At 43.5% G+C, this 22,629-nt stretch overlaps 2 protein-coding genes across 3 annotated transcripts in view; one reads left to right on the plus strand and one right to left on the minus strand.

Annotated features, from left to right (window-relative positions):
* The window catches only part of LOC119449583 (ATPase family protein 2 homolog), a 103,925-nt gene extending 89,632 nt beyond the window's left edge, over positions 1-14,293 (plus strand). For both annotated transcript variants that reach the window (XM_049665317.1, XM_037712786.2), the window contains exons 11-14: positions 2,631-2,764; positions 7,525-7,651; positions 8,365-8,529; positions 13,300-14,293. In XM_049665317.1, coding sequence (XP_049521274.1) covers positions 2,631-2,764; positions 7,525-7,651; positions 8,365-8,529; positions 13,300-13,488 — 615 coding nt within the window. In that variant the 3' untranslated portion in view covers positions 13,489-14,293. The remainder of the gene's footprint in view (positions 1-2,630; positions 2,765-7,524; positions 7,652-8,364; positions 8,530-13,299) is intronic.
* LOC119449584 (xaa-Pro aminopeptidase 3) lies at positions 12,665-22,577 on the minus strand. The gene is made up of 5 exons (XM_037712787.2): positions 22,184-22,577; positions 20,778-21,728; positions 18,100-18,341; positions 14,904-15,024; positions 12,665-13,679 (listed from the first exon to the last, which is right to left on the minus strand). Exons 1-5 carry the CDS (start codon positions 22,212-22,214, stop codon positions 13,498-13,500), a joined length of 1,527 nt encoding a protein of 508 aa, XP_037568715.1. The 5' UTR covers positions 22,215-22,577; the 3' UTR covers positions 12,665-13,497.
* Positions 22,578-22,629: the final 52 nt, after the last annotated feature.

Here is a 22,629-nt window from a genome sequence, read left to right on the forward strand (position 1 = left end):
CGTCACACGATCTTCCAGCTCCAATATGGGAAGAACGCAAGGAAGGAATTTTGCTTGCGGAAGCTAGACGGGGCTAGTGGAGAGAATGTCCTTGTTGGTGGTGACGCTCGCCTCCTGAAATCATGGGTTCGAGGGCACTGAAATATATTTCTATCTCATCTTTGAATGAGCCAATTAAAAAATCCTTGCGGTAGAATGCCCCAAAGAGGGCACGTAACAACTTCCAGAATATAAACAAATTATGGTATGTGGCCTGGTGAGAGGCCCTTTAATGTGTACCTATATCTAAGTTAATTATAGGAGTCATGAGGGAATCATGGATACCAAGAGAAGGGAAGCGCAGTCGTTGATGACAGAAAACTAGGTGGGGTGATAAAATTTGGAAATTTGCAGGCGCAAGTTGGAATCAGCTGGCACAAGACAGGGGTAATTGGAGATCACAGGGAGAGGCCTTCGTCCTGCAGTGAATATGCATATAGGCTGATGATGATGATGTTGAAATCTAAGTATGCGAGCATTTTTGTATTTTGATCCTGTCAAAATGCTGCTGCCGCAGTTGGGAGCGGACCTGTGACCTTGAGTAATGCCATAGCAGCAAAGCTACCTTGGCAGGGACAGAAGTGTTGATTTGACATGCAGCCACTTCTGTAGTGTCACCTAGACGCTGCAGTGCTTTAACCCCTTTGCCATTTTATTATTTTGACAATTTCTATGCCCAAACTGCTTATTTTTTAGAATTTGGTATTGAATATTTTCCATCTAAATGCAAATTTAGATGGAAATAAATGCAAAAATTCAAGCACACACTAAGTGAAATTAGCATAATGTTTATTATTGCTCATGATAAAGGAGGCCAGCTACCTGCTGGTAATCAACAATAAAAAACAGAGAAAGTGCGCAGTTCGGAAAGTTTTATCAAGTCATCAGGCGAAGTTGTATTGAGCACCCTACCGGGGATGCCCAAAAACAGAAACCGAGGAGGTTTCGTGGGGATGTCATTCATGTCGATGCATCACCAATGATGCGCACTCTCAATAGTGTCTTCTGAGCAGTCTTCATCTAATGAACTGCTAATTTCGAAGTCACCGCTATTGCTTTCGCTTCTAGAAACGAAGTAAAATTCAGTGTATGAATCAGTATCGTCCGAAGAGCTGGACGACGGTGAAAGACTTCTTTTCTGCGACGACGGACCAGCAACACGAGTCAGCTCCCCTGGACGCCATTTTTTAAAACATGAGTTGCCCCCCAAAGAAATGCGAAATGGCGATAAAAAAAAAAAAAACTACCTGCCCAGTGCTGTCATCTGCGAAGCGACACACCAACTAGCCCACAAACAAGCATGTCTCATTCAAAACGCCCAAAAGGAGATATTATCTCGAGTGGACGAGCTACACTAGTCCAAAACAGTTTTTGGACAGTTTGGCAAAGACGAGCTGTGCTCGTTCGAAACGGTTAAGGGGTTAATGCGGCTTTACCCCTGCACGACATGCGTGAGTTGTCTGCTTGACATATTTGCTCAGTATTTATTTTTCAGAAATAGCAGAAACATACGGTACCATACTTTGAACTTAAATTTATCCAGTTTGTCTGCAACCGCTACCGTAGTAGTGTTTCCTTGCCTTCTTACGTCGACTTTTCCCTCTCCCGCCTTCCCATCATGCACGGGAGGTACGAGTGAAGAGTGTCAAGGCTGTTATTCACTCGTTTCGTGAGTGCATTGGCCCTATCCAATCCCTGCCTCCTCTCTACCATTATATCTACCTTCACTTTGGACTGTTGCACGTTAGTACAAAGGTGAGCGCTGCAGATTCTGCAATGCTTTTGCGGGGGGTCATGGATAATCGCAGCTGTTAAGAGTGCATTGTGGCGAGGAAAGGTCCAAACTAGTTGCTTGCATCGCCTTTCCTCTATGCCATGTTCCTGCCAAGTATATGCAACTCCTGATGTGGCATGCAAGACAGCAGTAGCAGCAGTGGAAAAGTCGAAGGAAGAGGCAAAGATAGTATCACTTTAAAGAAGGAAAGAAGGTCGACGTAAATTCGAATAAATACAGTACTAAATGCAAAATAGCGACCCAAAAAAAGAATCAGAATGGGCAAGCATGAAAAAGAGGAGAAGGGAGACCGAACACGCAGGGGCAAGGTGAGGGTGGGTCCCTAGAAGATAACGAAACTTTGGATAGTGGAAAACTTTGCCGTGAGGTGTGGCTTCACAGCAGCTCGGCGTGCTCTGCCATGAAGGCTCACCTCGAGGCGATATTCACGTTACTGGGAAGCCACACCTCAAGGCGAAATTTTCATATAAGTTGCACCCTGAGTTTACTGTTATATTTTCTGAATTTTTGGTGCACGTCAGACACGCAACAAATATAGCATATTTGTTTGAAGATACCACAGAATACTAATTTGAGAACCTCAGCATGTTTTAGCAAGCCACATCGTACTGAAGACACACGGAGTCAGAAATTAAAAGAAAAAGAAACTCCTATGACTGACATCCAAAAGTATTTTGAAATGGCACCATGCACTGAAAGGACAAATTGCATGTTTTACTATTTCATTTTACGCTGCCTTTGCCCTGGTGCAAGCCTGAGGACACAACATATGTAACAGCATTAATGTGCCTTGCAGGGACCAGAGCTGTTCAGCAAGTGGGTTGGTGACTCTGAGCGGGCTGTTCGAGATCTCTTCCGCAAGGCCAGAGCAGCATCACCTTGCATCATATTCTTCGATGAGATTGATGCCTTGGCTGTGCACAGAGGAAGGTGAGCTCTGCACTGACCTCATGCTCTGTTTTGACTGTACTATACGACACCCTGATGGGGCATTGTGTCAGCTATGCAAAGTGCCCTTGCAGTGTACAGTACAATCCACTCTTAATATAAAGTGACCATCTAATCAGTATTCGAACTGACATAACTTGAATTTGTCATCAACTTCATGTAAAATGTTCATTATGTGACACACTAAGTACACCTATAAAGTAAAATGTTTTGCAGATGTATGCTAATCCGAACAACTCGTACATCAAACACAGCCAAGGCTGTATAAGGGAGTTCTCACACCCTTTGAAAGTCCTAGGAATTTGGTTTGTCACTGCCCTAAGGCTAACCAAAGCTTTGAAAGTGCTTCACTATATACTGTGCAATTCCGTTGCTATACCCAAGCGTTTTCAATTGCATCACCATGTCCCAGCTTAGTACCATACTTGTAACTCTCCATTATGTCCGGCACATGTTCCTGCATGCTGTGCCGGCTCGCCAAGGTGTGGGCTGGTTGTGCCGACACCTAGTAGGGCTGCGTTTCTGGCTGTTCTGTGGCTGAAATTTGATATTCAGCACGCTGCTGCAGTAGAACCGTTGGGGAACTACCCTTAACAGTTTTGCTGTAGCATTGCTGATGCCTGTGTTTCAAAACTGAACTTTAATTCGAGGGTCATCGGCAAATATGTACTGCGGCAGAATCAAGTACCAAGTGGTGATGGACATATAGATGTTTGGTGGCAACCAGATGCCTTGAAAAAGCATGTCTTTTCGGAACGAAACACCTGCCTAGTGTCGCTCAAGAGGTGCTGCTACCTTCCATGATAAAAAAAATAAATCTTATTGTGCTTTCGCCCTTTAGCTTCCACCAGAATTGATTTTTCGCTTCGCTGTCTGGTGGCTACCACTGTGGTAGTTTAGGAGTACATTCGAACCTGGTTATAATGAAGCAGGACCCAACAGAGTAATGGACACAACGAAGTAAACGAAGTTCCCCTTGAAATTCCCATAGAGATTTACTTATTTAAAATCTCGTTTTAACAAAGTAATATTGTCCTGCCAATGGATATAATGAACTAGATTCATCTCCAAAACAAAAAATACCCAACCATTGCACCAGACCTACGAGATCATTATCCTCAATCGCACCAGCCTCTGTGCAGTCTTGGCGGCCACAAGCCAGCAAGCCAAGCCACTGCGGCAAGGTTTGCAGGCCTCATTGTTCACACAGCAAAGCCACACGAGAATGGTGGATCAGCCTGGATCGGCTGCTAATTACCACCGTGTTGGGTGCCACACAGCGGAAAGCGAGAGCAAAAGACCATCACATTGGAACAGAAATCAGCTATCGTAAAGGCTGTCATATCAGGTGCCAAGAAGTTGTAAATTGCACATGCCGAAGATTCCTTTGCTATTTTATTAAAATTTTATCGCATACATGGCCGTTTAGCGGTTCCACAGGCTGCGGTGCTGTCTTATTCTTCGCGTGTTTAAAGTTGTGCACCCCGTTGGGCATATCGTATTGCAGTAAAGGGTAATAATGGATATTATGAAGTAATGGATATAGCGAACCAATTTCAGCTCCCCCTTCAACTTTTCTATATCGACGTTGCAGTGTATTCCCGTTTCGCGTAGTTTGCTGCCACCGGCACATGCCCGCATGTCCACACTTTCTATTCGTCATTCGCACGTGTGTCTTTTCTAATTATGGGCATCAGGAAAACTGATTTAGAAAAGTGGTACTATGAGCCCGTAGGCATGCGATTACTTTAGTAACAGGTGTGTGCTGGCAAACCTGCAATATAGCCATGCATGCATCTCTTTTTGCGAGATTTGGGAGGACTGATAGAATCTCATCTAGCGGTCAAACAGCTAATTAATTTAAGTTTCTCACTCGCTTCATTTTTCTGAAGGGCACGCTTCAGGGCTGAGTTGGCTTGCCAGCACTTATAGGGCATGCCTCATTCCTGCTATGATCACATGTCCCTGGAGCCACATTCAATATTAACCCACTTCATTTTGCATTCTTGTGGCACTTTGTCATTGGTTTAGACGTGGCTCGAGGGATGCTGCACCAACGTCTTTGCTTGGATTGCACCCTCGGCATTACACATGATAAACATGGAAAATTTAAGGAAACATTACAAAATACGGGCCCATTTGGTCAAACCTATTTAATATATGAAAATAAGTTGTGTGAATTTTATTACATCTGTAAAAGATTAATCATGCTAGTTTATCCAATAAAGCATGTATAGCACTGAACACAGTAAAAGAAAAAAAAATTGTTGCGTTGATGTCACCCAAAAATTTATTTTCTTGTATTTTCGTGAAACAAGTCTGAAGAATTTAAATCTGCGATGTAGAAATATGACCCTGGAGGGATGCATTTCTAAAAAATATGTGACCCTTAAAGGGTTAATCAGTCCCATGCACAGCACTAATTTCAATTTCTTCACGGGAAATTGTCAAAAAATGCGCTTTTTGTGAGTGTGCAGACGATTGCGCGTCTTACATCTTAGTTGCAGTACTTAAATGTGCAAGGAAAGAAAAGGGGTGAAACAAAAGGTGAGGCCAAGGTCGGCCTCAGGGGGGGTTACAACCCCCGAACCCCCCCCCCCCCCCCCCCGTCGGTGCACCACTGGTCCCATGATATTAATTTGGCATTTCCTTTGACAGTGGACTGTACTGTATGCTGCCCCGTAACCCACCACAATATGCCTAGTCACATGAAACCACCTTTCACAATTTTCACAGTACCACAAAAATGTTGGTACTGTAGTGGCCTGGGCCAGGATACAAAGCATTGGTGCTGGAGTTTTATTTGACAGTTAATATGGTCGAAAATGATTTCTTGGCTAAACATTGTCTAAAAAGAAAGCACATACCAGCAGCAATAATCATTGCTAGTGGCTCAAGCAAGCTGGCCTGTTTGCAGTTCCTACAAGAGCAGAGTTAGGACAGCACCATTCTCTTGATGTTGAAATAGCAACCTATGCTTGTTTGTACACATTATACCTGATCCATCCCAGCCGCGGCGGCTGCATTTCCATGGAGGCGAAATGCAGTAACGCCCGTGTGCTTGCATTGTAGTGCATGTAAAGAACCCCAGGTGGCCAAAATTAATCCGGAGCCCTCCACTGCGGCGTGCCTCATAATCAGAACTGGTTTGGGCACGTAAAACCCAGAAAGAAAAATTATACCTGATCCGCAGCCTGCATTTTGTTGAGCTCTTAATGTACACTTTCACGACTTTAAATGATGTCTGGCTTTAGTGCAAGCCAAATGCAGCCTCAGTTTGTTTCCTGTTCCAAATGCAATGTCCCCAAGCCATTCCATTGAATCTTCTGCAGCACACCTAAGGGTTGCAATCTTCAGTGCACGCTTTCACGGCTATAATTGGTACATGGCTTTAGTGAAAGTCAAATGCAGCCTTCGTTTGTTTCCTTTTCCAATTGTAATTTTCTCATCACTGAATCTTCAGCGCACCTAGACATTGCAAGTCTTGACAGCTTTTGTCAAAAGTACCATCTCTTTGCACATATTATGCATAAAACGTTCAGTCTAAGTAGTTCAAGCCAGTCAAAGTTAAGTCGAAGTACAAGGTTGATAGGCATAAACCCTGCCTCATGGTGCTCCACACATATGTGCTGCTCATTTTCATGAAGCCACGTTTCATTTCCGCGGTGAGAGCAGTAATGACTGAGCACCCAAAGCGTCCCCGGGGTATAGGAGCATATACAGGGACTAAGTGCGGTGACAGCAGTAGGGTAGCAGCAGTGAAGGCCGCCAGCGTGATATAGGCGCCTCCATGATTGGAGGCCACACTATATTTTGCTGTTGTAGTTTAGTTTTTCTTAAAGAAAAGGTTCAAGCTGCGAAACTGATGTAATAAATAACTAAAAGGTGGCACAATTTTTTACTGTTACGTTGTCGTGCCCAAGATATATTCATTACAAAAAGCACCACTTCGTTATCGTCATCATCAGTTGTCCATGTAAGAAATCACACTGCTTCCAGCTTCCGGTAGCTTTTTCTAGGCACCACCGAGGCAATGCCTGCGACATGCCTACAACATTCCTCAAATGTTATTTGGAGGCCAACAATGGTTACCCGTCGATGCTGCCAGACAAACTGACCTTTTTGACAGTGCGTCAGACGACCAGGCCTTCAATAGTTTCAAGTTAACTGCAGTAAATATTGGTTTACGGCGCCTAAGAGGAGTGTTGGTTTAACATTTAAACATTGTTTACGGAAATTTAGTGCCCTGAAATGGGCAAGTTCGGCATTTTGTAGTCAGTGTACATGCGTGCATCATTTCATTATGCTGACCAAGGTGCGTCGCATATACCGATGCGACTTATATGCCAATTTTTTTCTTCAAAAATTGCAAAAAGTAGGGGTTTTGACTTGAACAAAGGTGCGACTTATAATCTGGAAAATACGGTAATTCATCAATGCTGCCAGAATGCAGAAAGGCCCACATACTTAAATATTGGATGCACGTCAAAAAACCCCAGGTGGCCAAAATTTAGTGCTCTCCATTATGTTTCTCACATCGCGGTTGCTACTTTGAGACATTCAATTAAGTGAATAAATTAATCAATCCCATCACACATGCAGCAAGTTTAGAATAACCAATATTTGTAGACTTTGGTTCCGGACTGGTGCTTGGTAAAGTTTAAATCTGTTTAATGTAATAGAGTGTATTTATTATCGCTAGATTTCAGCAATTAAGCTTAATGTTGTTGTCTTTTGTGCAGCACAAGTGGCAGTAGCAATGTTGGGGACCGTGTCATTGCCCAGCTGCTGACAGAAATGGATGGCATAGAGAAACTGCAAGATGTCATCTTAGTAGCAGCTACAAACCGTCCAGACATGATTGACCAGGTAGGTGTTTCACTTGGCACTCAATAAGACCACTATCCTCTTCAGTCCCTGTGTCTACCCTCGGGGACAACAGCTTTCACCATTTTCAAAGTTAAACCAGGAATGATAAGCTCAAATAATCTAGTGTAACACAAAGCTAGATGCAGGCAACACCTAAACAAATTAATTGTGGCGCGAGAAAAACAAGAAAGAAAACCAAGGGGAGACAGGAAGGGCGCCAAAGGCAACACCATATGTCAAGTGTGTAATAATTTTGTTGCCACTGGTTCTCGAGAAAATTTATACTTTTTGTGAGACGTACTGCTACATCGTCACCGACAATGAAAAATGAATGTGTTGTACATTTCAAATGCCAACAGACGACGTGGCAATCCAGGATGAAAAGTGAAGGCAAGGAACTGCCACGTGCTGTCAAGCATGTGTCTATGTGTTAAGGAAAATAAATGACACTTTTATTAGAATGAGCCTGAGAAATACTCTATCTACATATATGGAGGTGCTGATGCGAGCGTGTGCCTGTGTAACTTGATCAAACAAGTGCTTTTTCAGAAGACCGGTAGACAATGAGAACCGACATTAAAAAGCGTTGCACCACTAGGCTTTCGTTGCGCCTGAGGAAGCAATGCGCCATTTATTAATTTGCAAAAACCATACACATTCAATTTTTTTTTTTTTAATTTCTCACGCTATGCAATTCAAAACCTTTTCTGCAGGCCCTAATGCGACCTGGAAGGTTGGACAGCATTGTGTATGTGCCTCTGCCCGACATCGACACACGAAAGGAAATTCTGCACCTGAACCTTTCCAAGAAGCCTTTGGGAGATGATGTTGATCTTGAAGACCTGGCACGTAAAACTAATGGCTACTCTGGAGCAGAGGTAAGCACACTACTTATATCATGCACCTCATCTTTGGGCAGAGAATATGCAGGGTGTCCCTGCTATCGTGCACCAAACTTTAACAAAAAGAAAGGTGGGGGTGGGGAAAGGGGAAAAAAAGGTGTCATCTATGCTGATGAAACCACCCAGTATATTGTCCAGTATTTCTTGTGTTGCACCTTATAACTGTTAATGAACTATAGTTTTAATTATTATATGTATGGCGGATGTGTCTGCATGATATTTTAGGCCTTCGAAGGCATCAAATTAGTTGTTTGCAGTGCACTATTGCTTGTGTTGCACGTATTTCTGCATTTAAAGGAAAGCACAAGAAGTATATTTTTTTTAATTGTGCAGATACCATCGACGATGATTGTCAAAGTATATGACTGAACAAATAAACCCTAGCTCATGTGAGACAGCCCCCCCTCCCCACAACTTAGTTGCGCTAAAGCTTGCATCCTTTCCCTTGGCGCCTTTGTGTCCAACCACTGTCAACCACGAAAATGGGCGAAAGAGGCAAAGAAAGCTATTCGCTATAAAAAAGTTGACCAGACGTCCCTCTTATACACTGTGGTGGGGTGCGCTTTTAGGAAAAGGACTGAGTAAGGCACACAGATAAAAAATGCTATAGAAATTCTGAGAAATGTCTACTAATATGTAAGCATTATTCTTCACTTTTGCATACTTGCTTTTCCTAGCTTATGCATGTCTGCCCGTCACTTCTCCGGTACCAAAGAACGCTTACGCATTAGTAGACAACTCTCAGAATTTCTGTAGCATTTTTGTTGCTTATCATGTCTATCCTGCTTAGACCATATCATAATGTTCCAAACACAATCCTATTCTATATAATCACAGGATTACAATCTTTTTTTTTTTTTATTGCTGCTGTCTGTATATATATTTTTTTGTGTGTGTGAGTCGGACAACCTGCATTTCTTCTGTGGAGACTGTGTCCCACAGAAGAAATGCTGCGCGCCGCATGCGGTACCTGCTTCTCCTTTGCTTTGAATGTCTCACTGTTTCTGTGTCGCCGTAGCTGCTTGTTGATCACTTTTCATTTCTCTTCTGTGTTGGTTTGAGTACAGAATATTTCCTTTTTATGTTACGACATGAGCGCGATGACGTCACCAATTTTTTCTGTATTTTTATTTTTTATTGCCAATTATATGGACACTCCAAGCAGATTTCTGCTATCATCGTCACCGTGAGGTTCCATATAAAGTCCAAGGGCGATAAAATCGTTGCTGTGTGCCGCATGCGGTACGTGCGAGCGGTACTCTGCCAGCAACTGCGTACTTGTACTTTGCGCGGCTGTGGGCGGTCGCATGCACCGTATCTTGAAAGCGATCTGCACATGGCTCCTACCTTTGTATGCGTTGTGCTTTCGTTGCTCAGTTTCCGTTGAACCGATCCATCGCACGAACCTTCGCTCACTGCTGCTGCCGTGCCTGCTCACGCCAGCGTTTTGACAGCGGTTGTCTGCGGTCATCGAGTGTGATCTATTCATGTTTGCTTGTGCACGCTGACACCATGCTTGTTAATTCAGTTAGTAAGCAAATGTGTCCAAGTTTATACAGCCAATAAAACGACTATCCTTACTCCGTATATCTCTCTACTAATTTGCTATCGCAATTGATGCTAAGCCTTTCGGGCGAAACCGACTTTCTTTAGGGCTACCAATCATCTGCTATTACAGTCGAGCCCGACTATATCGAACCCGTTTATATCAAATTATCCCGTATATCGAACAATTTCTAAACACGGTAAATTTACATTGAGAATATATAGCAAAAGTTACTGTTACATCGAACGAAAATAGCAACGACAACCGATATATCAAACTCCATGTGCCTCAAAAGTGCCCCAGCAAGTTGGCTTTCCCTCGCGGTGGTGGGGAAAACTGCCGGCGCCACCCTAGAAAAAGTGGTTTAGACCCGGCTGTGCACGGGCGAACACCCCCCTGCAAAAAATGATCCTGGCCTGCTCGCAGCGCTTACAGCCAATCAGAGGCCGTCGTGCTTTCTCCGAGGCGCCGAGGCGGTACAAGTGAGCGCCATTTTTTCTTTCTTTATGCTTGTGTGCCTGCTGCTGCCTCTTTTCCTCGAGTCCTCATTCAGCGTGGTCCGTGCTGGTGGTGTTGCCTGTTGGCGCTCTGTGAACTTTCTTGGCGCGCTGTTGTCATGGCTTGTGCAAAGAGGCAGAATTTGCTGTTCGCCGCGAAACTCGAAATCATAAATTGAGTCGAGCGCGGTGAGAAGAAGTCCGACGTCGCCGCCGCGTACAAGATTCCAAGGAGCACCTTGAATACTATCCTGAAGAACAAGGCAGACATCAGGGCCAAGTCGGACAAAAGGCCAGGTGCCTGTGGCGCCCAACGTGTGCGCACTGCTGTGTACGAAGATGTCGAAGCGGCCGTTTACAAATGGTTTGTGGACGTTCGGTCGCGAAACATCCCGGTGTCCGGCCCTATGATCGAGCAGAAAGCCAAGGACCTTGCTTTCTTGTTTGGCAGGAACGATTTCCAAGGCGGTTCCGGCTGGCTCCAACGGTTCAAAGAACGGCACGACATTGTTGGCAAAGCTGTTGCCTACATCCTCCGAAGTGATTAGTGCACTTGCGTTGGTCCGGCGCTATTGCGTGAATATAGAAGGTTGCGGCCTCAGCTGCTCCGACTCGTTGGACAACGTGGAGGCGTGTGTGCTGTCGCAGGCAGCGAGGTCGTTGAAACAGAAGAAAATCCAGGACTATTTTGTTCCAAAGTAGGGCACGCAAGTAAGCCACCATATTAATAACATACTTTTCTTATTGGTATGTGCCTTTGCGTCATCAAATCCTATAGCGGGCCTATAGGATATAGGAATTATGCCATATATTGAACTAATAAACGTTTTTTGGTGAGTTCGATATACCCGGGTTTGACTGTACACTATCACGTCTACCAATCAGCTATTCTATCATTTTTTTTACTCCGCAATCCTAAAGCAGGCTTCCTTGCATGCACACTAGTAATGCGGGAAAGTAAGCTTTCAAGGGGGCATGACAAGAAATTTTTTTTTTCCATTCCTTCCTTATCGGTTCCAAAGCTACCAATAATTTATATTTACACTATTATAACGATCAAATGTCTTAACTTCCCCAATTATGCATTTATTTTGCAGATAAAGGATGTGACACTGTTTTCGTTACGGACAGATTTTGCCGGGGTACTCGCCAAAGAATGCCTGCGCATTAACAAACGGGAGCACTTCTAACATTTGATGCTTATTTTCAACATTTTATGTTGAAATACGTATATACATTTAAACATCGATATAACGAAATCGAAATAATAAAGAAACAGTTTTCTGAATTATCATCAGGCCATCAGAAAAGGCAAACTTGAATAAGAAAAAAGTTAATTTTGATGAATTTGAGAGTCGGCAAAGAAATATACGGATTCATGCCGTGATGAAGATATCTGCACATCGTCAGTACAAAGCGAAGCCAGCCACGCTTTCGCGTCGACTCTGCCCCCGCGGCTGATAGTGTCGCCTGCAGTGGGACGACGCTAGTATGAAAAGCGGCAGCAGCGGTGAGCGAATGCTTCGTCTGCCTCTCGTTGAGCTGAGCTACCACAGCATGTAACAATGGTCTGAAACATTGTATGAGGGATGCATAGTCACAGCAAGTAATGAGCACAAGGTACCCAGGTAATGATACTAATTCAGAGATGTTAGAATTTTAAGTGATGAGGCAAGAGTTGCGAGGCATGTTCTGTTCTGTCTTAGAATTCAGTCTCTCTTTATGGAATGTTGTAAAAGTAGCCGGTGTTGAAACTTTTTAAAGAAAGCTGTGACGTGGCCTTCAATGCATATCAGGCTCAGCGGAATGTTTGTTTTACATTTCCTATTGTTGTTGAGGACATTTATACAGCAACTACTGTTTGTAGTTCACGTCGTTTGTATAAAACAATTATTTGTGAAGTCGTGTCACTCATGTCATGGGGGTTATATCAAATGCTGTATGACACTACTGTAAGATGTCCTTGGAAGTTGTGCTTACTCCTGTGAAAATAAACAGTTCCTTTTTTTGTCCAGGCGACAATGCTGGAGCTGTTCACATAGCTTCAACACAAAGGAGATTCAGTATGGTTACTTGAGGCCTGAAACAATGTCATTTTTATTCTTTTGCAAGAATGCAGTTCTTTAGAAGGCACACCATGAGGACACACAGAAGCAGTATGCTATAATTTGAAGATATGCTATAAAAAATCAGCATGGCAGCATTTGGCACTAAGTGTCGGATTAACTTCCAGACATGGAACGAGTGCCGCCATACACGTACTGGAATACACTGTCAAGATGCACAACAGAAATCATAAAAGTGGCTTTAAGCACTTTATGCTTGATTCAGATTGCTGCCAACAGCTAAATAACAACTAGTTGCCATACTGTAAATTACTCTGGCTTGCTGCCTACATGCCCAAGTTTTGTGATAACATCAGCAGCCAGGGACACTGCTAGTGCAATTACAGAAAGCCCTGCTCAGGCTGTTGGTGGAAGAGGTAGTGTAGAAATTGTCATGTTATCCACTGTCAGTTTCTGTTGCAGCTCCCCACGTTTCGGCACGCTCCTCTTGAAATTTTGCACTGTCTTTCCTGTTTCCCTCTTTCACAACACTTTTCTTTTCTAAGGGAGAGTTCTGTTGTGTTTGTCAAAGACCTAAAAATGGTACACTGGCATTGATGACTGTTCAGTTAGTAATTATAAACCCGTCACTCAACAGGTTGTGGCTGTCTGCCAAGAAGCAGCGCTGCGTGCCTTGGAGGAAGACATAAATGCCACGTGCATCAAGGGTTGGCACCTGGAGGCGGCGCTGAAGCTGGTCCAGCCGCGCATCTCGCCAGAGTCCGTTCAGTTCTACGAGTCCTACTGGGCATCTTCTCAGAGCAGGCACACCTCAAAAGAGTCATGAGTGCCGCGCTCATCTCTTCACCTCGGAAGGAAAACCACTGGAAAGTTTCTCTAGCAGGTCTGGTTCACGGGCACAACTCTCGGTCAGCACTTCCGGTCCGTTGCTGGTCATGAGTACGTCATCCTCTATGCGCATGCCCACTCCACGAAATTTTTCGGCAACTTTAGTGTTGCTGTCGGGTATGTAGATACCTGAAAAACAAACACAGAGCGTAAAGAATGTTTGTAGATCTGTGCAACATTTAGCAACTATTCCAACAACACAAAAGTTCACAGGAAGATGAAGGATTGAAGTGATTAAGAGCAGTTGAACAAGAGATGTCTACGAGCCAACATTTCAAGGGGACTTGTCCTCATTAGGGTAAACTTTGTCGACACATTGGCTCCAGCAACATTCCTCGTTCTACCAGTTTATTGCATTAGCTGCTATATGTCATGCACAGCGAACAGCTGTCAATGTTGCTCAACTTTCCACTTAATTGCTGGTTTGCTGACACAGTGTAGCAATGGCTCCACCACACTTTCTTGCCTCATTAAGAAGCTGAAGTACTTTCCATAAAAAATGTATGGGAGAAGAAGTTTTGAAGCAGAGACAGAAAGTAAACGCGGTCAGCATTCAGCAAAGACAGCTGTACACTGAAAAACATGAAATGTCCTCAGTGGTTGTCACTTAAAACAAAATACTAAGAATGCACCACACTTGTAAATATATGCTTCTGTGTTGACTTTTTACCATCAACATGTTAAAAATTTTGGCAAGGGTTTCTAACTATACTTCATAACATTAAAGGCCAGTGTTCACTCCACCTGAATGTGGCATACATGTACACCTTTTGTTTTGGGCTTAGCACCATCTATGGCTACAAGATCAAACCCCTTGAATCTCCATATCAAAGCCTTGGCTAGATGTGTGCTTCAGCTGCTCTTAGAAGCGCAGACAACATTTAAGCGCAGCACACTTCTGCTGCCACATTGTGACCATGTCAATGCCAATGCTGGCTGCACAAAACTCATGGCAGTGAGGATTGCTATGAACAATTTCGCTAAAATATTTCATGCTCCAAATATGGTAAAACGGCAGCTCGAGATACCTGCTATGTGCAAAAAGGTTAACGTAAAAAAATTCACAGCTACATGTTTGACCTTGTTAAGGAGACTGCCAACTATTGAATGACAAAAAAATATTTCATATTTCTGACCATGTTAGTCTATTTGAAGATGATTATTGCTTGCTAAAGATAACCCATGACGACCCAAACTTTAGGATGCTTTTGAGTTAAAAAAACAAAACATTTCTTCTATAATGCACATTATAAAATATTTTTTTATACCCACCAAGCCAAAAATTATGCTGTTCGTCACTTTAACAACTGTATGTTGCATAAATGCGAAGATAAACTTGTAAGCATGGCTTACCTGGCTCTACCGTGAGCACTGAACCTGGAGCAAGACGCAGGCTGCGAGGGATCAGGGGCGTATCATGGACGTCCATTCCCAAGTAGTGTCCGACGTGGTGTGGGCACAGTTTATGGGCTTCCTACACAGAGAAGGCAGTCGCAGTGCAAAATGTTGCTCAAGAGATGTGGCTGTCAGCTACAACTTTGTTATAGCACATTTGGAATGGCGGCCCACATTTCCAAATCAATAATTGTGGGTACTGCCAACCATACACTATTATGGCCATTATGACGATTTGCCAAGTTATCAAAAGCAACCCTCGGATTTAGTCCCAGAACAGCTTGCAAAGGAAAAGTTTCATGATGAATGCTAAGTGGAATATCTTGAGCTGAGCAAATGCAATCAAACCTTTTGCTGCAGCTGCACCATCAACCCAAAACTGTTACACTGTTACAACATGTGACAACTTTGCTGTGTATGCTGTAGCTAGAGGATGCCTCCACAAAAGCCTACTCTACCCTCAGTGTAGTTGATAACATTGTTCGTGACATCTAGGGTTGTGAAGGGACCTAATTATTGTGCCGCTGTTGCCAACTTCATGCAACTAGGCAATCAATTCATCACATCAGGATTATAAAACTGGCCACTTTCTTCTGCAAATGTGCCTAAGCAGGTTACTTGTACTGGCAAGTCATTCTTAACAGTAATAAATACACTTTGTAAGGGCTTATCAGAAGGCAATTCCCTTAAAGGGGCCCGAAACCACTTTTTATCGATGTCGAGAAATGCATTTCAAGTTAAAATAGACTATTTCAGAAATACTTTGCTGCAAAAAGTACTTCAATGCATTCAGCAAAAGCAGATTTATTGGCAATCAAACATCCCCTAAGCGGTGCTTCCGCTCTTTTTTTAATTTTTTAATGACTTGACAGCAGAGCGGGGCATGCCCACAATGTTCCGCATACTGTAAGTCACCGTGGCGCACAATTCAAATTTGATTTTAGATTTATGTTCATGTAGAAGCCATTACTTATGATTCTGATGCCCACAATGCACCAAACGCTGTTGTCCTCAGCAATCCACAGAGTGCTCAGCCATTTATTTGTCGCGGCACCCCACGGCCGCTGTGGTATCTATGCTACATAGCAGACCGCAGCTACATGCAACTGTAGTGCACGACAGGGCTTGAGTGCACGCTCGCACTCATGTGCTCCAGTCTGGCTCGTGCTACGTGGTGCGGACATGCTTTGTCCTGCACCAGCTTGACCAACGGATAGTAGTCACATCCAACTAGCATATTTTGAAGCGAAGCCTGCCAAGAAGTCTAACCAGGAGCGACCAGGAGTGAGTGCGTGCTGGCAAGTGAGCGTGTGGTCTTACCTCAAATTTAGCGTGGTTCAAGGCTAGTTGAGTGTTCAAAACTAGTCGAAATTAGCGAGACTTGGCAGCTACGACACTGATAAGCAGGGTGGCCAAAGTTTAATTCCTACGCGGGCGACCGTGGCCGAGCGTGAGCAGGCGATATTCGGCTTCTTCCAGAAGTATGCAATTGTTAAATTCGAAAGCAGATTTTCATTACTTCAGTCTCTTTATTAAACTGCATCAATAAATATACGCAATGTTGACTATGTACGTTGCCTTGGACCACAGTAACTGGGACACTGTTTTGCCGTTTGTAATGTATGCCTATAATACGGTCACACAAGCTACCACTGGCTTTTCGCCATTCTTTGTGAGATCCACGCACCGCGCACGACTGCAAAATTTGCCTGAGATGTTCACAGCAGCGTATGGTATTCGTGGACTGTGTGTTTTTCACCAAGACCACATGGTGGTTCAGGACCCACACTATTATCCCAAATTCTGACCAAAAATGGACAAATTATTTTTAGACTCCAATTGCAAGCATGTTCTGTTTCCTCCACCAGAATAAATTTGCTCCTGCTTTAACTGCCCCAGGGATTGTATACTGCCATCTACTATAATCAGGACAAAGCACTGAGATGAAACCAAATCGCCCATAGCATTGCTATAAGAGAAATACCGTCGAGATGAGCTCAACCTTGGCCGTTTTTACCAGAAACGCGTGGACAAACTCGGCAAATCCATGGCATGGTAGGGGTTAAGAAGCACAGACATGACATTTTTAGCTTGTTAAATGAAGGTCCAAATGCTTTATATCCAAGAAAAAATATTGGCAAGTGCTAGAACATCCTAAATAATTTACTGTAATACTTGGTTTCAGTACCCAGGAAGTGTATGCATCATCGCATCGTAATATGCTGGCTCACTCTGTTCCCGCAATCACTGTAGTTTATCCTTAATGCTATATCAGCAAATTTTGCTCCGTGTCCTGATGTCACAATAATGTTAGTGACTCCAGATCCGGCATTCTGTGGCCAATTTCAGTATCAAATTAAAATATCTTGCAGATGTTTCACAACCTTCAGTTTTGCTAATGTAAAATTTTCATGTGGTAGAGTTCCTACAACTTCAAAAATACGTATCAGTACTTGCTTAAGATTTATGCTCATTTGCAAAAGCTACCACAAGAAGTCTCAGTAAGAGTGTTTGTTGTATAAATTATGATGCCCCATGGGTCAACTGCAGGATGTCGCACAATAGTGAAAACAATGAGGCTGTTTATATGGTAATACATGCGAGGCATAAAGAAACAGACATGTCACATAATGATTATATTTTAAAGAATCTGACAAGTCTCCAAAATTCACTCAATATGATCATTGCTGCCGGTAGCACCTAGGTCATGTCAGGTCAACTGTGAGGGATCTAATAGCTTTCAATGCTATTGATTATCTGTGCAACATCTACACTATACTGTGATAAACAGTGATTTATGTTTGCACAGTGTCAAGGCACATTTTGTACAGTACTGCAGAAGAAGAGACTATATTTACACTATAAAATTGGGCATGGAAATACAGAAAAAAGCTAAACAAAAAACATGGAAGCTCACTACATGTGAAAAACTGCACATATATTTGTGTAAATGTTGACAGATGGTGAGAAGTGTTGGTAAATTGCTACATATTTCTACAACTAAGGTTTGGCACTTTTCATGTTCATGACTTTAACCTGAAAATTAATACTAGACAGCACTTGTAGCTTTGCAATACAGATGCTAGATCAAAAAGTGCTCATGCAATAACCTACTGTCTTTTACAAGGATATATAAGCGAAGGGTTGCTCCTACCTGCACAAGCTCAGAGTCTGAAATGTGAGGTGACAGAATGCCAGCTTCTCGTAGCCGTTGTCCAAGCTGGGCACACATGATGTGAAACAGGGCATCAAGTGACATCGGCCCCTCCAATTTTCGTAGCAGTAGCTGCTGGACATCCCAGAGCAGTTCGTATAACTCCCGCTGGCCTGACTCAAACTGGCCATTTACAGGCCATGTTCGTGTCAAGTCGCTGGTGTAACCATGAAGTTCACATCCTGCACAGACATTATTTTGTTGATTTTCATGTGCCAAAACCTTTTTCTTTAAATATTTGGGACAGCTCTATGAAACTTTTTCCATTTACAGAGTTTGAGCTCCTCTTTTCAAGTGTGCTTTTAGTTTTTTTATAGGTCATCTGGTTAATTTTCTTGCGCACCATGCATTTGTAAAACAATGCATTTTTGTGCAAGCTTAGGCGATAACAGCAAGCACAAAAAAACGCCAAAAAGTAGCTCGTATTGCACCCAATTAATAGTAGAATTCAATAAAGAAAAAAAAAGAAATAGTGTTGTGTTTTAGTCTAGAAAAAACTTCCAATGCCAAGTTTCAGTTTTACCATTCCCAACGAAGAAACTTACTAAATTATCTTACTGAATATGTTTGCGGAAAGCTCTGAAAGTTCTTTCTTTGAATTTAGGACATGTTAAAGCATAAGCATGGCAAATTTCATTATGATCAGACTAAATAATGTGCACAAACTCTAAAAATGCTATAAAATGAAGAACTGAGAAAAACGCGTTTGAAAGTTTAAAAAGAAAGTCATGACGCTAGACTTCGGCGGGAAAACAATTTTTTTTTTTCTTTTTTGTTTTCCGATTTTCAACAAGAATGCGGCGCTACCGAAGTCTGCTCTGGGAGAAGAGGGTTAGGCCTACATTACCATGAAAATTTAAGAGCAGGAAACGCCGCAGAGCGAAATGTCGCATGCGCGTAATTCAGGTAAATTCAGACTTTCACGAGCCACCGTGAGTGTTTTTTTTTTTTCTTTTTTTTTTTTTTTGTTCACTAAATTCTAGTTGGTTCTCAGCTTTGATCTTTTAATACATAAAAGAAGAGGCTTGGAGGAATTCAAAACACAACACAAAATCAACTTTTTTGTGGAAAAATTGTGGTTTTTTGACCCTCATCTCCTTTTAACATGACTGAGTCAATAAGATGCTAGGGCTCTTTATGTTCATTAATTTGGCGCATGCAAAACTTCGAGGGAAGACACCAATCCAGGGTGTGAAATTAATTGCGCTGCAACACCAACAGATCTTCTCATTTCCTTCAACCACTTATCATAATGCAGTATATTTTGTGTGCCCACCATCTGCATAGAGCCCAGCAATACCCACTTTTATCGCTGCCAAAGACAAACAAAATACATACAGTGCTGCCCAAAGTTAAAGAGCACATCCAATCACAGGGCACAAGTCAATTTCTTTCTGTAGTAAGTCTAGGAGCACCTGGCATTGCAGATGATTTGCAGAATGCTGCGCTGGTTCCTCTCTATTACTTAAAGCAGCTGCCACCAGTGCAACCACCCAATGTGTGAGCTGCCTGCCTATGTGTTCTGCTCAACAGTGGAGCAGATGTCCAACAGCCCAAGCGGCGTCATCTGCCAGTCACCTTTGAAGACAAGCCTGCAGGCTTGGTTTAAAGAATTTGGGCCCTACTGTGATAGTTTGTCCCTTTAGCCTCTTCAGTACACATGCACCTTGTCGCTCTAGCTTCACGTAGGACGGTTCTTGTGAAGCAAGCAATGCCATGCATTGTACATCGATGTTTTTTAAACCAGTTACATTCTCTACAACGAGCCATCCAGCAGTGATGGCATTGGTCTAAAGCTGTTTTCTCCTCTCTAACTTGCCATTCAAAGCTGATGCAACTATCAGTAGCATAGGAATTATGACAGCAAGAAAATGGAGCTGAATGCAAGCAGCTCCTGGGAGGTGATATTTGGTGCTTCAGTGGCTGCGATAGATACAATGCGAATGGTGCTTTAGCAGCTAGTCACCAAAACATGCACATATCTAGTTAAAGGGGGGGGAAATACTGGAACCTACATTTATTAAACCAGACATGCACGAAAGTCTCAGATAACGACTGGCATTGACACAATGCTCTTCTTTCCTACTACTACTACTACTACTACTACCACGCCACTGCTGTGACCTATTACGCCTGCTTGCCCTGTTATACAGCCGCAGGTGTTAAGTAGTCGTCAATGAAGATGGTAATCCAGATGGATTGGCTGAGTTGCACCACAACAGTGGAGTAACAATAAAGCCTATGATTACTGACCTCGCTGCTCTTACACGAGTGTGTTAATGGATTTTTCATAAAGTTTCTGCACACCAAAACAGAGTTACATTTCCTAGAGAAAATATTAAATCCCTTCAGGTACAAGAGCATAACACACTCACTTAACATGCGCGTATGCACTGTCATTAGAAAAAGGTGACATTAGTATAATGTGTCTAGTGTGAAAGGGGTGCCTTGGTACCAACCTTTGTATAAAACAGAACTTATACAATAGAGTTCACATAAGTGAACTATTAAATGGCAGCATCTTGCTTTGTTCAACACTGTGAATCCACAACAGTTTTATTATACGATTCTATACTCCTTGCCAAGTTAGCAGCTCATGCTAACCATGTTTCACTTACCTCCATCCATTAGCACAAGTTCACCACCTAGAACTCGCTGGTCGTTGGCCACATAGTGAATGACATTTGCTCGTGCACCTCCGGCAACAACCGGTGGATAGGCGAGCCGCTGGGCACCACGTATACGACACTCAAACTCCATTTTTGAATGCAATTGTGCCTCTGTCACCCCTGCGTGAGACGCTCGCATCACTTCCATCATGGCTTCACAGGCTACCCTACAGGTCTGCTTCATCAGCTCCTGTTCTGCCTCAGACTTTATCAGCCGTAGCTTTTGTATTAACAAACGAGGGGACTCTACTGCCACATTGCTCTTGTTGCTGTCGGCAAGCCGCCTGAGGATATTACTTGCTTCAGGTCGACTAGGTGCATTGTCATACCAGAGAGTCGTAGGATACTTTGCTTTCAGCAGCTTGCCAACATAACTTTCAAGCTCTCCTATTTCATAAGCTGCATCTACACCCAGAAGATCTACAGCACCATGGGGACCAGCACACGGTCCGTCCCAAAGCTCGGCATGTGCATCTCGCTGCGGAACAAACATCACTGACTTGGGTTCTTGCCGATTCGTGCTTGTGTGAATCACCAGGGCACTGTCAGGCTCTTGGAAGCCAGTTAGGTACAAGAAGTCGGAGTTCTGACGAAATGGGTAGGGGATCTTGTCGGACATGTATGCCTTTGTGGCTGAGAGGACGATAACTGCGTGGTTTTTTGTAGTCCTGGTTCCCGGAGATCCTGAGACCGCACACAACTGCAGAATGTCATCGATGAGCTTTTGCCGCCTGTCGGCGAACTCCTGCCGCGTCAGGCCAGGTGTAAGCTCGCCTTCGCGGAGTAGGTGCGGGTGCGTGGCTGCCGTCGGCTGCCCGTACAGACGCGGCTGTCGCGAGCCGCACTCGGGCTTTGCCGCCGTTGTCTGACACAGGCGGTAGCCCGCTGCCGTAGCTCGACCTGGAATGAAAGTAACAGGCTATTAAGTTTACGAACAGCGGTGATCAACATTTTCGGGTTAAAGCCGAAATACGTGATGTGTAGAAGAGTAACAACATATACAGGGAATATTCGTACGGCAGCCTTTTTCTGCGCAGCATGCATTGAGCTTGGGATGGCGCGCCAAGCAAACCTCAACTCAATCACGTTTCTATCACTAAATTAGATCTGCATCGAAGTATTTGAGCAAGATCAAGACACGGTTTTGGCACGTAAATCCCAGAGTTTAATTTTAATTTAAGATCAATACACGAAGCAGGTAAAAGTGCGTGAAAATATGTCGCAGCGCTAGATCTGGACTGAATTGAACCTACTGACGCAAGCTATCGATGCCCAGGCATACTCCAAGGAGTCTTTGTGACAGGAATACAGGTCCGTCAATGGACAGAAAGGCACCTCCGCTCAAACATACTCACAGGGCAGTCGCGATGCAGCGCTGTACCACATGCTTGAAGTTGCAGGGCACTTTTCTCGAGAGATAAGTTGTCGAAGGCAACTAAGCTTAGAAGATACCTGACAATAACGTCAGAAACCGGAGGCACAGCTCCAAACTGAAGGGACGAATTTTACGACAGCATGTTTGAACACAAAAGGAGCGAAAGTGGACGCAAACTGCATTGTATATTAACACAGATGACAAACTTTTTTAACTTGTGTCGCGCACTCTGCGGGTGATAGTAAGAAAATCTGGAACTTATAAACTGCAATTTATGAACGGGGTGCTATTTCAATACTACTTTGTTTACTCTTCATAGCAAAGCAGGCGCACTCAGCTGGCGCTCACGACGCACCGTATGTCAACCAGGCTTGGCTGTTTTTACAATCAACCATATTATAAGAAATGGCGCTAGAGGGCGCTAGC

This window comes from Dermacentor silvarum, chromosome 4 (genome assembly GCF_013339745.2).
Source record: "Dermacentor silvarum isolate Dsil-2018 chromosome 4, BIME_Dsil_1.4, whole genome shotgun sequence".
NCBI classification, from domain to species: Eukaryota; Metazoa; Arthropoda; class Arachnida; order Ixodida; family Ixodidae; genus Dermacentor; species Dermacentor silvarum.

Coding starts and splice junctions, on each gene's coding strand:
- LOC119449584 (XM_037712787.2), bottom strand. CDS start 22,214: ATGTGGTACAGCGCTGCATCGCGACTGCCCT. Junction 21,729..22,183: donor CGCTGCATCGCGACTGCCCT/GTGAGTATGTTT, acceptor CTTTCATTCCAG/GTCGAGCTACGGCAGCGGGC. Junction 13,680..14,903: donor AGTGCTCACGGTAGAGCCAG/GTAAGCCATGCT, acceptor TTTGTTTTTCAG/GTATCTACATACCCGACAGC.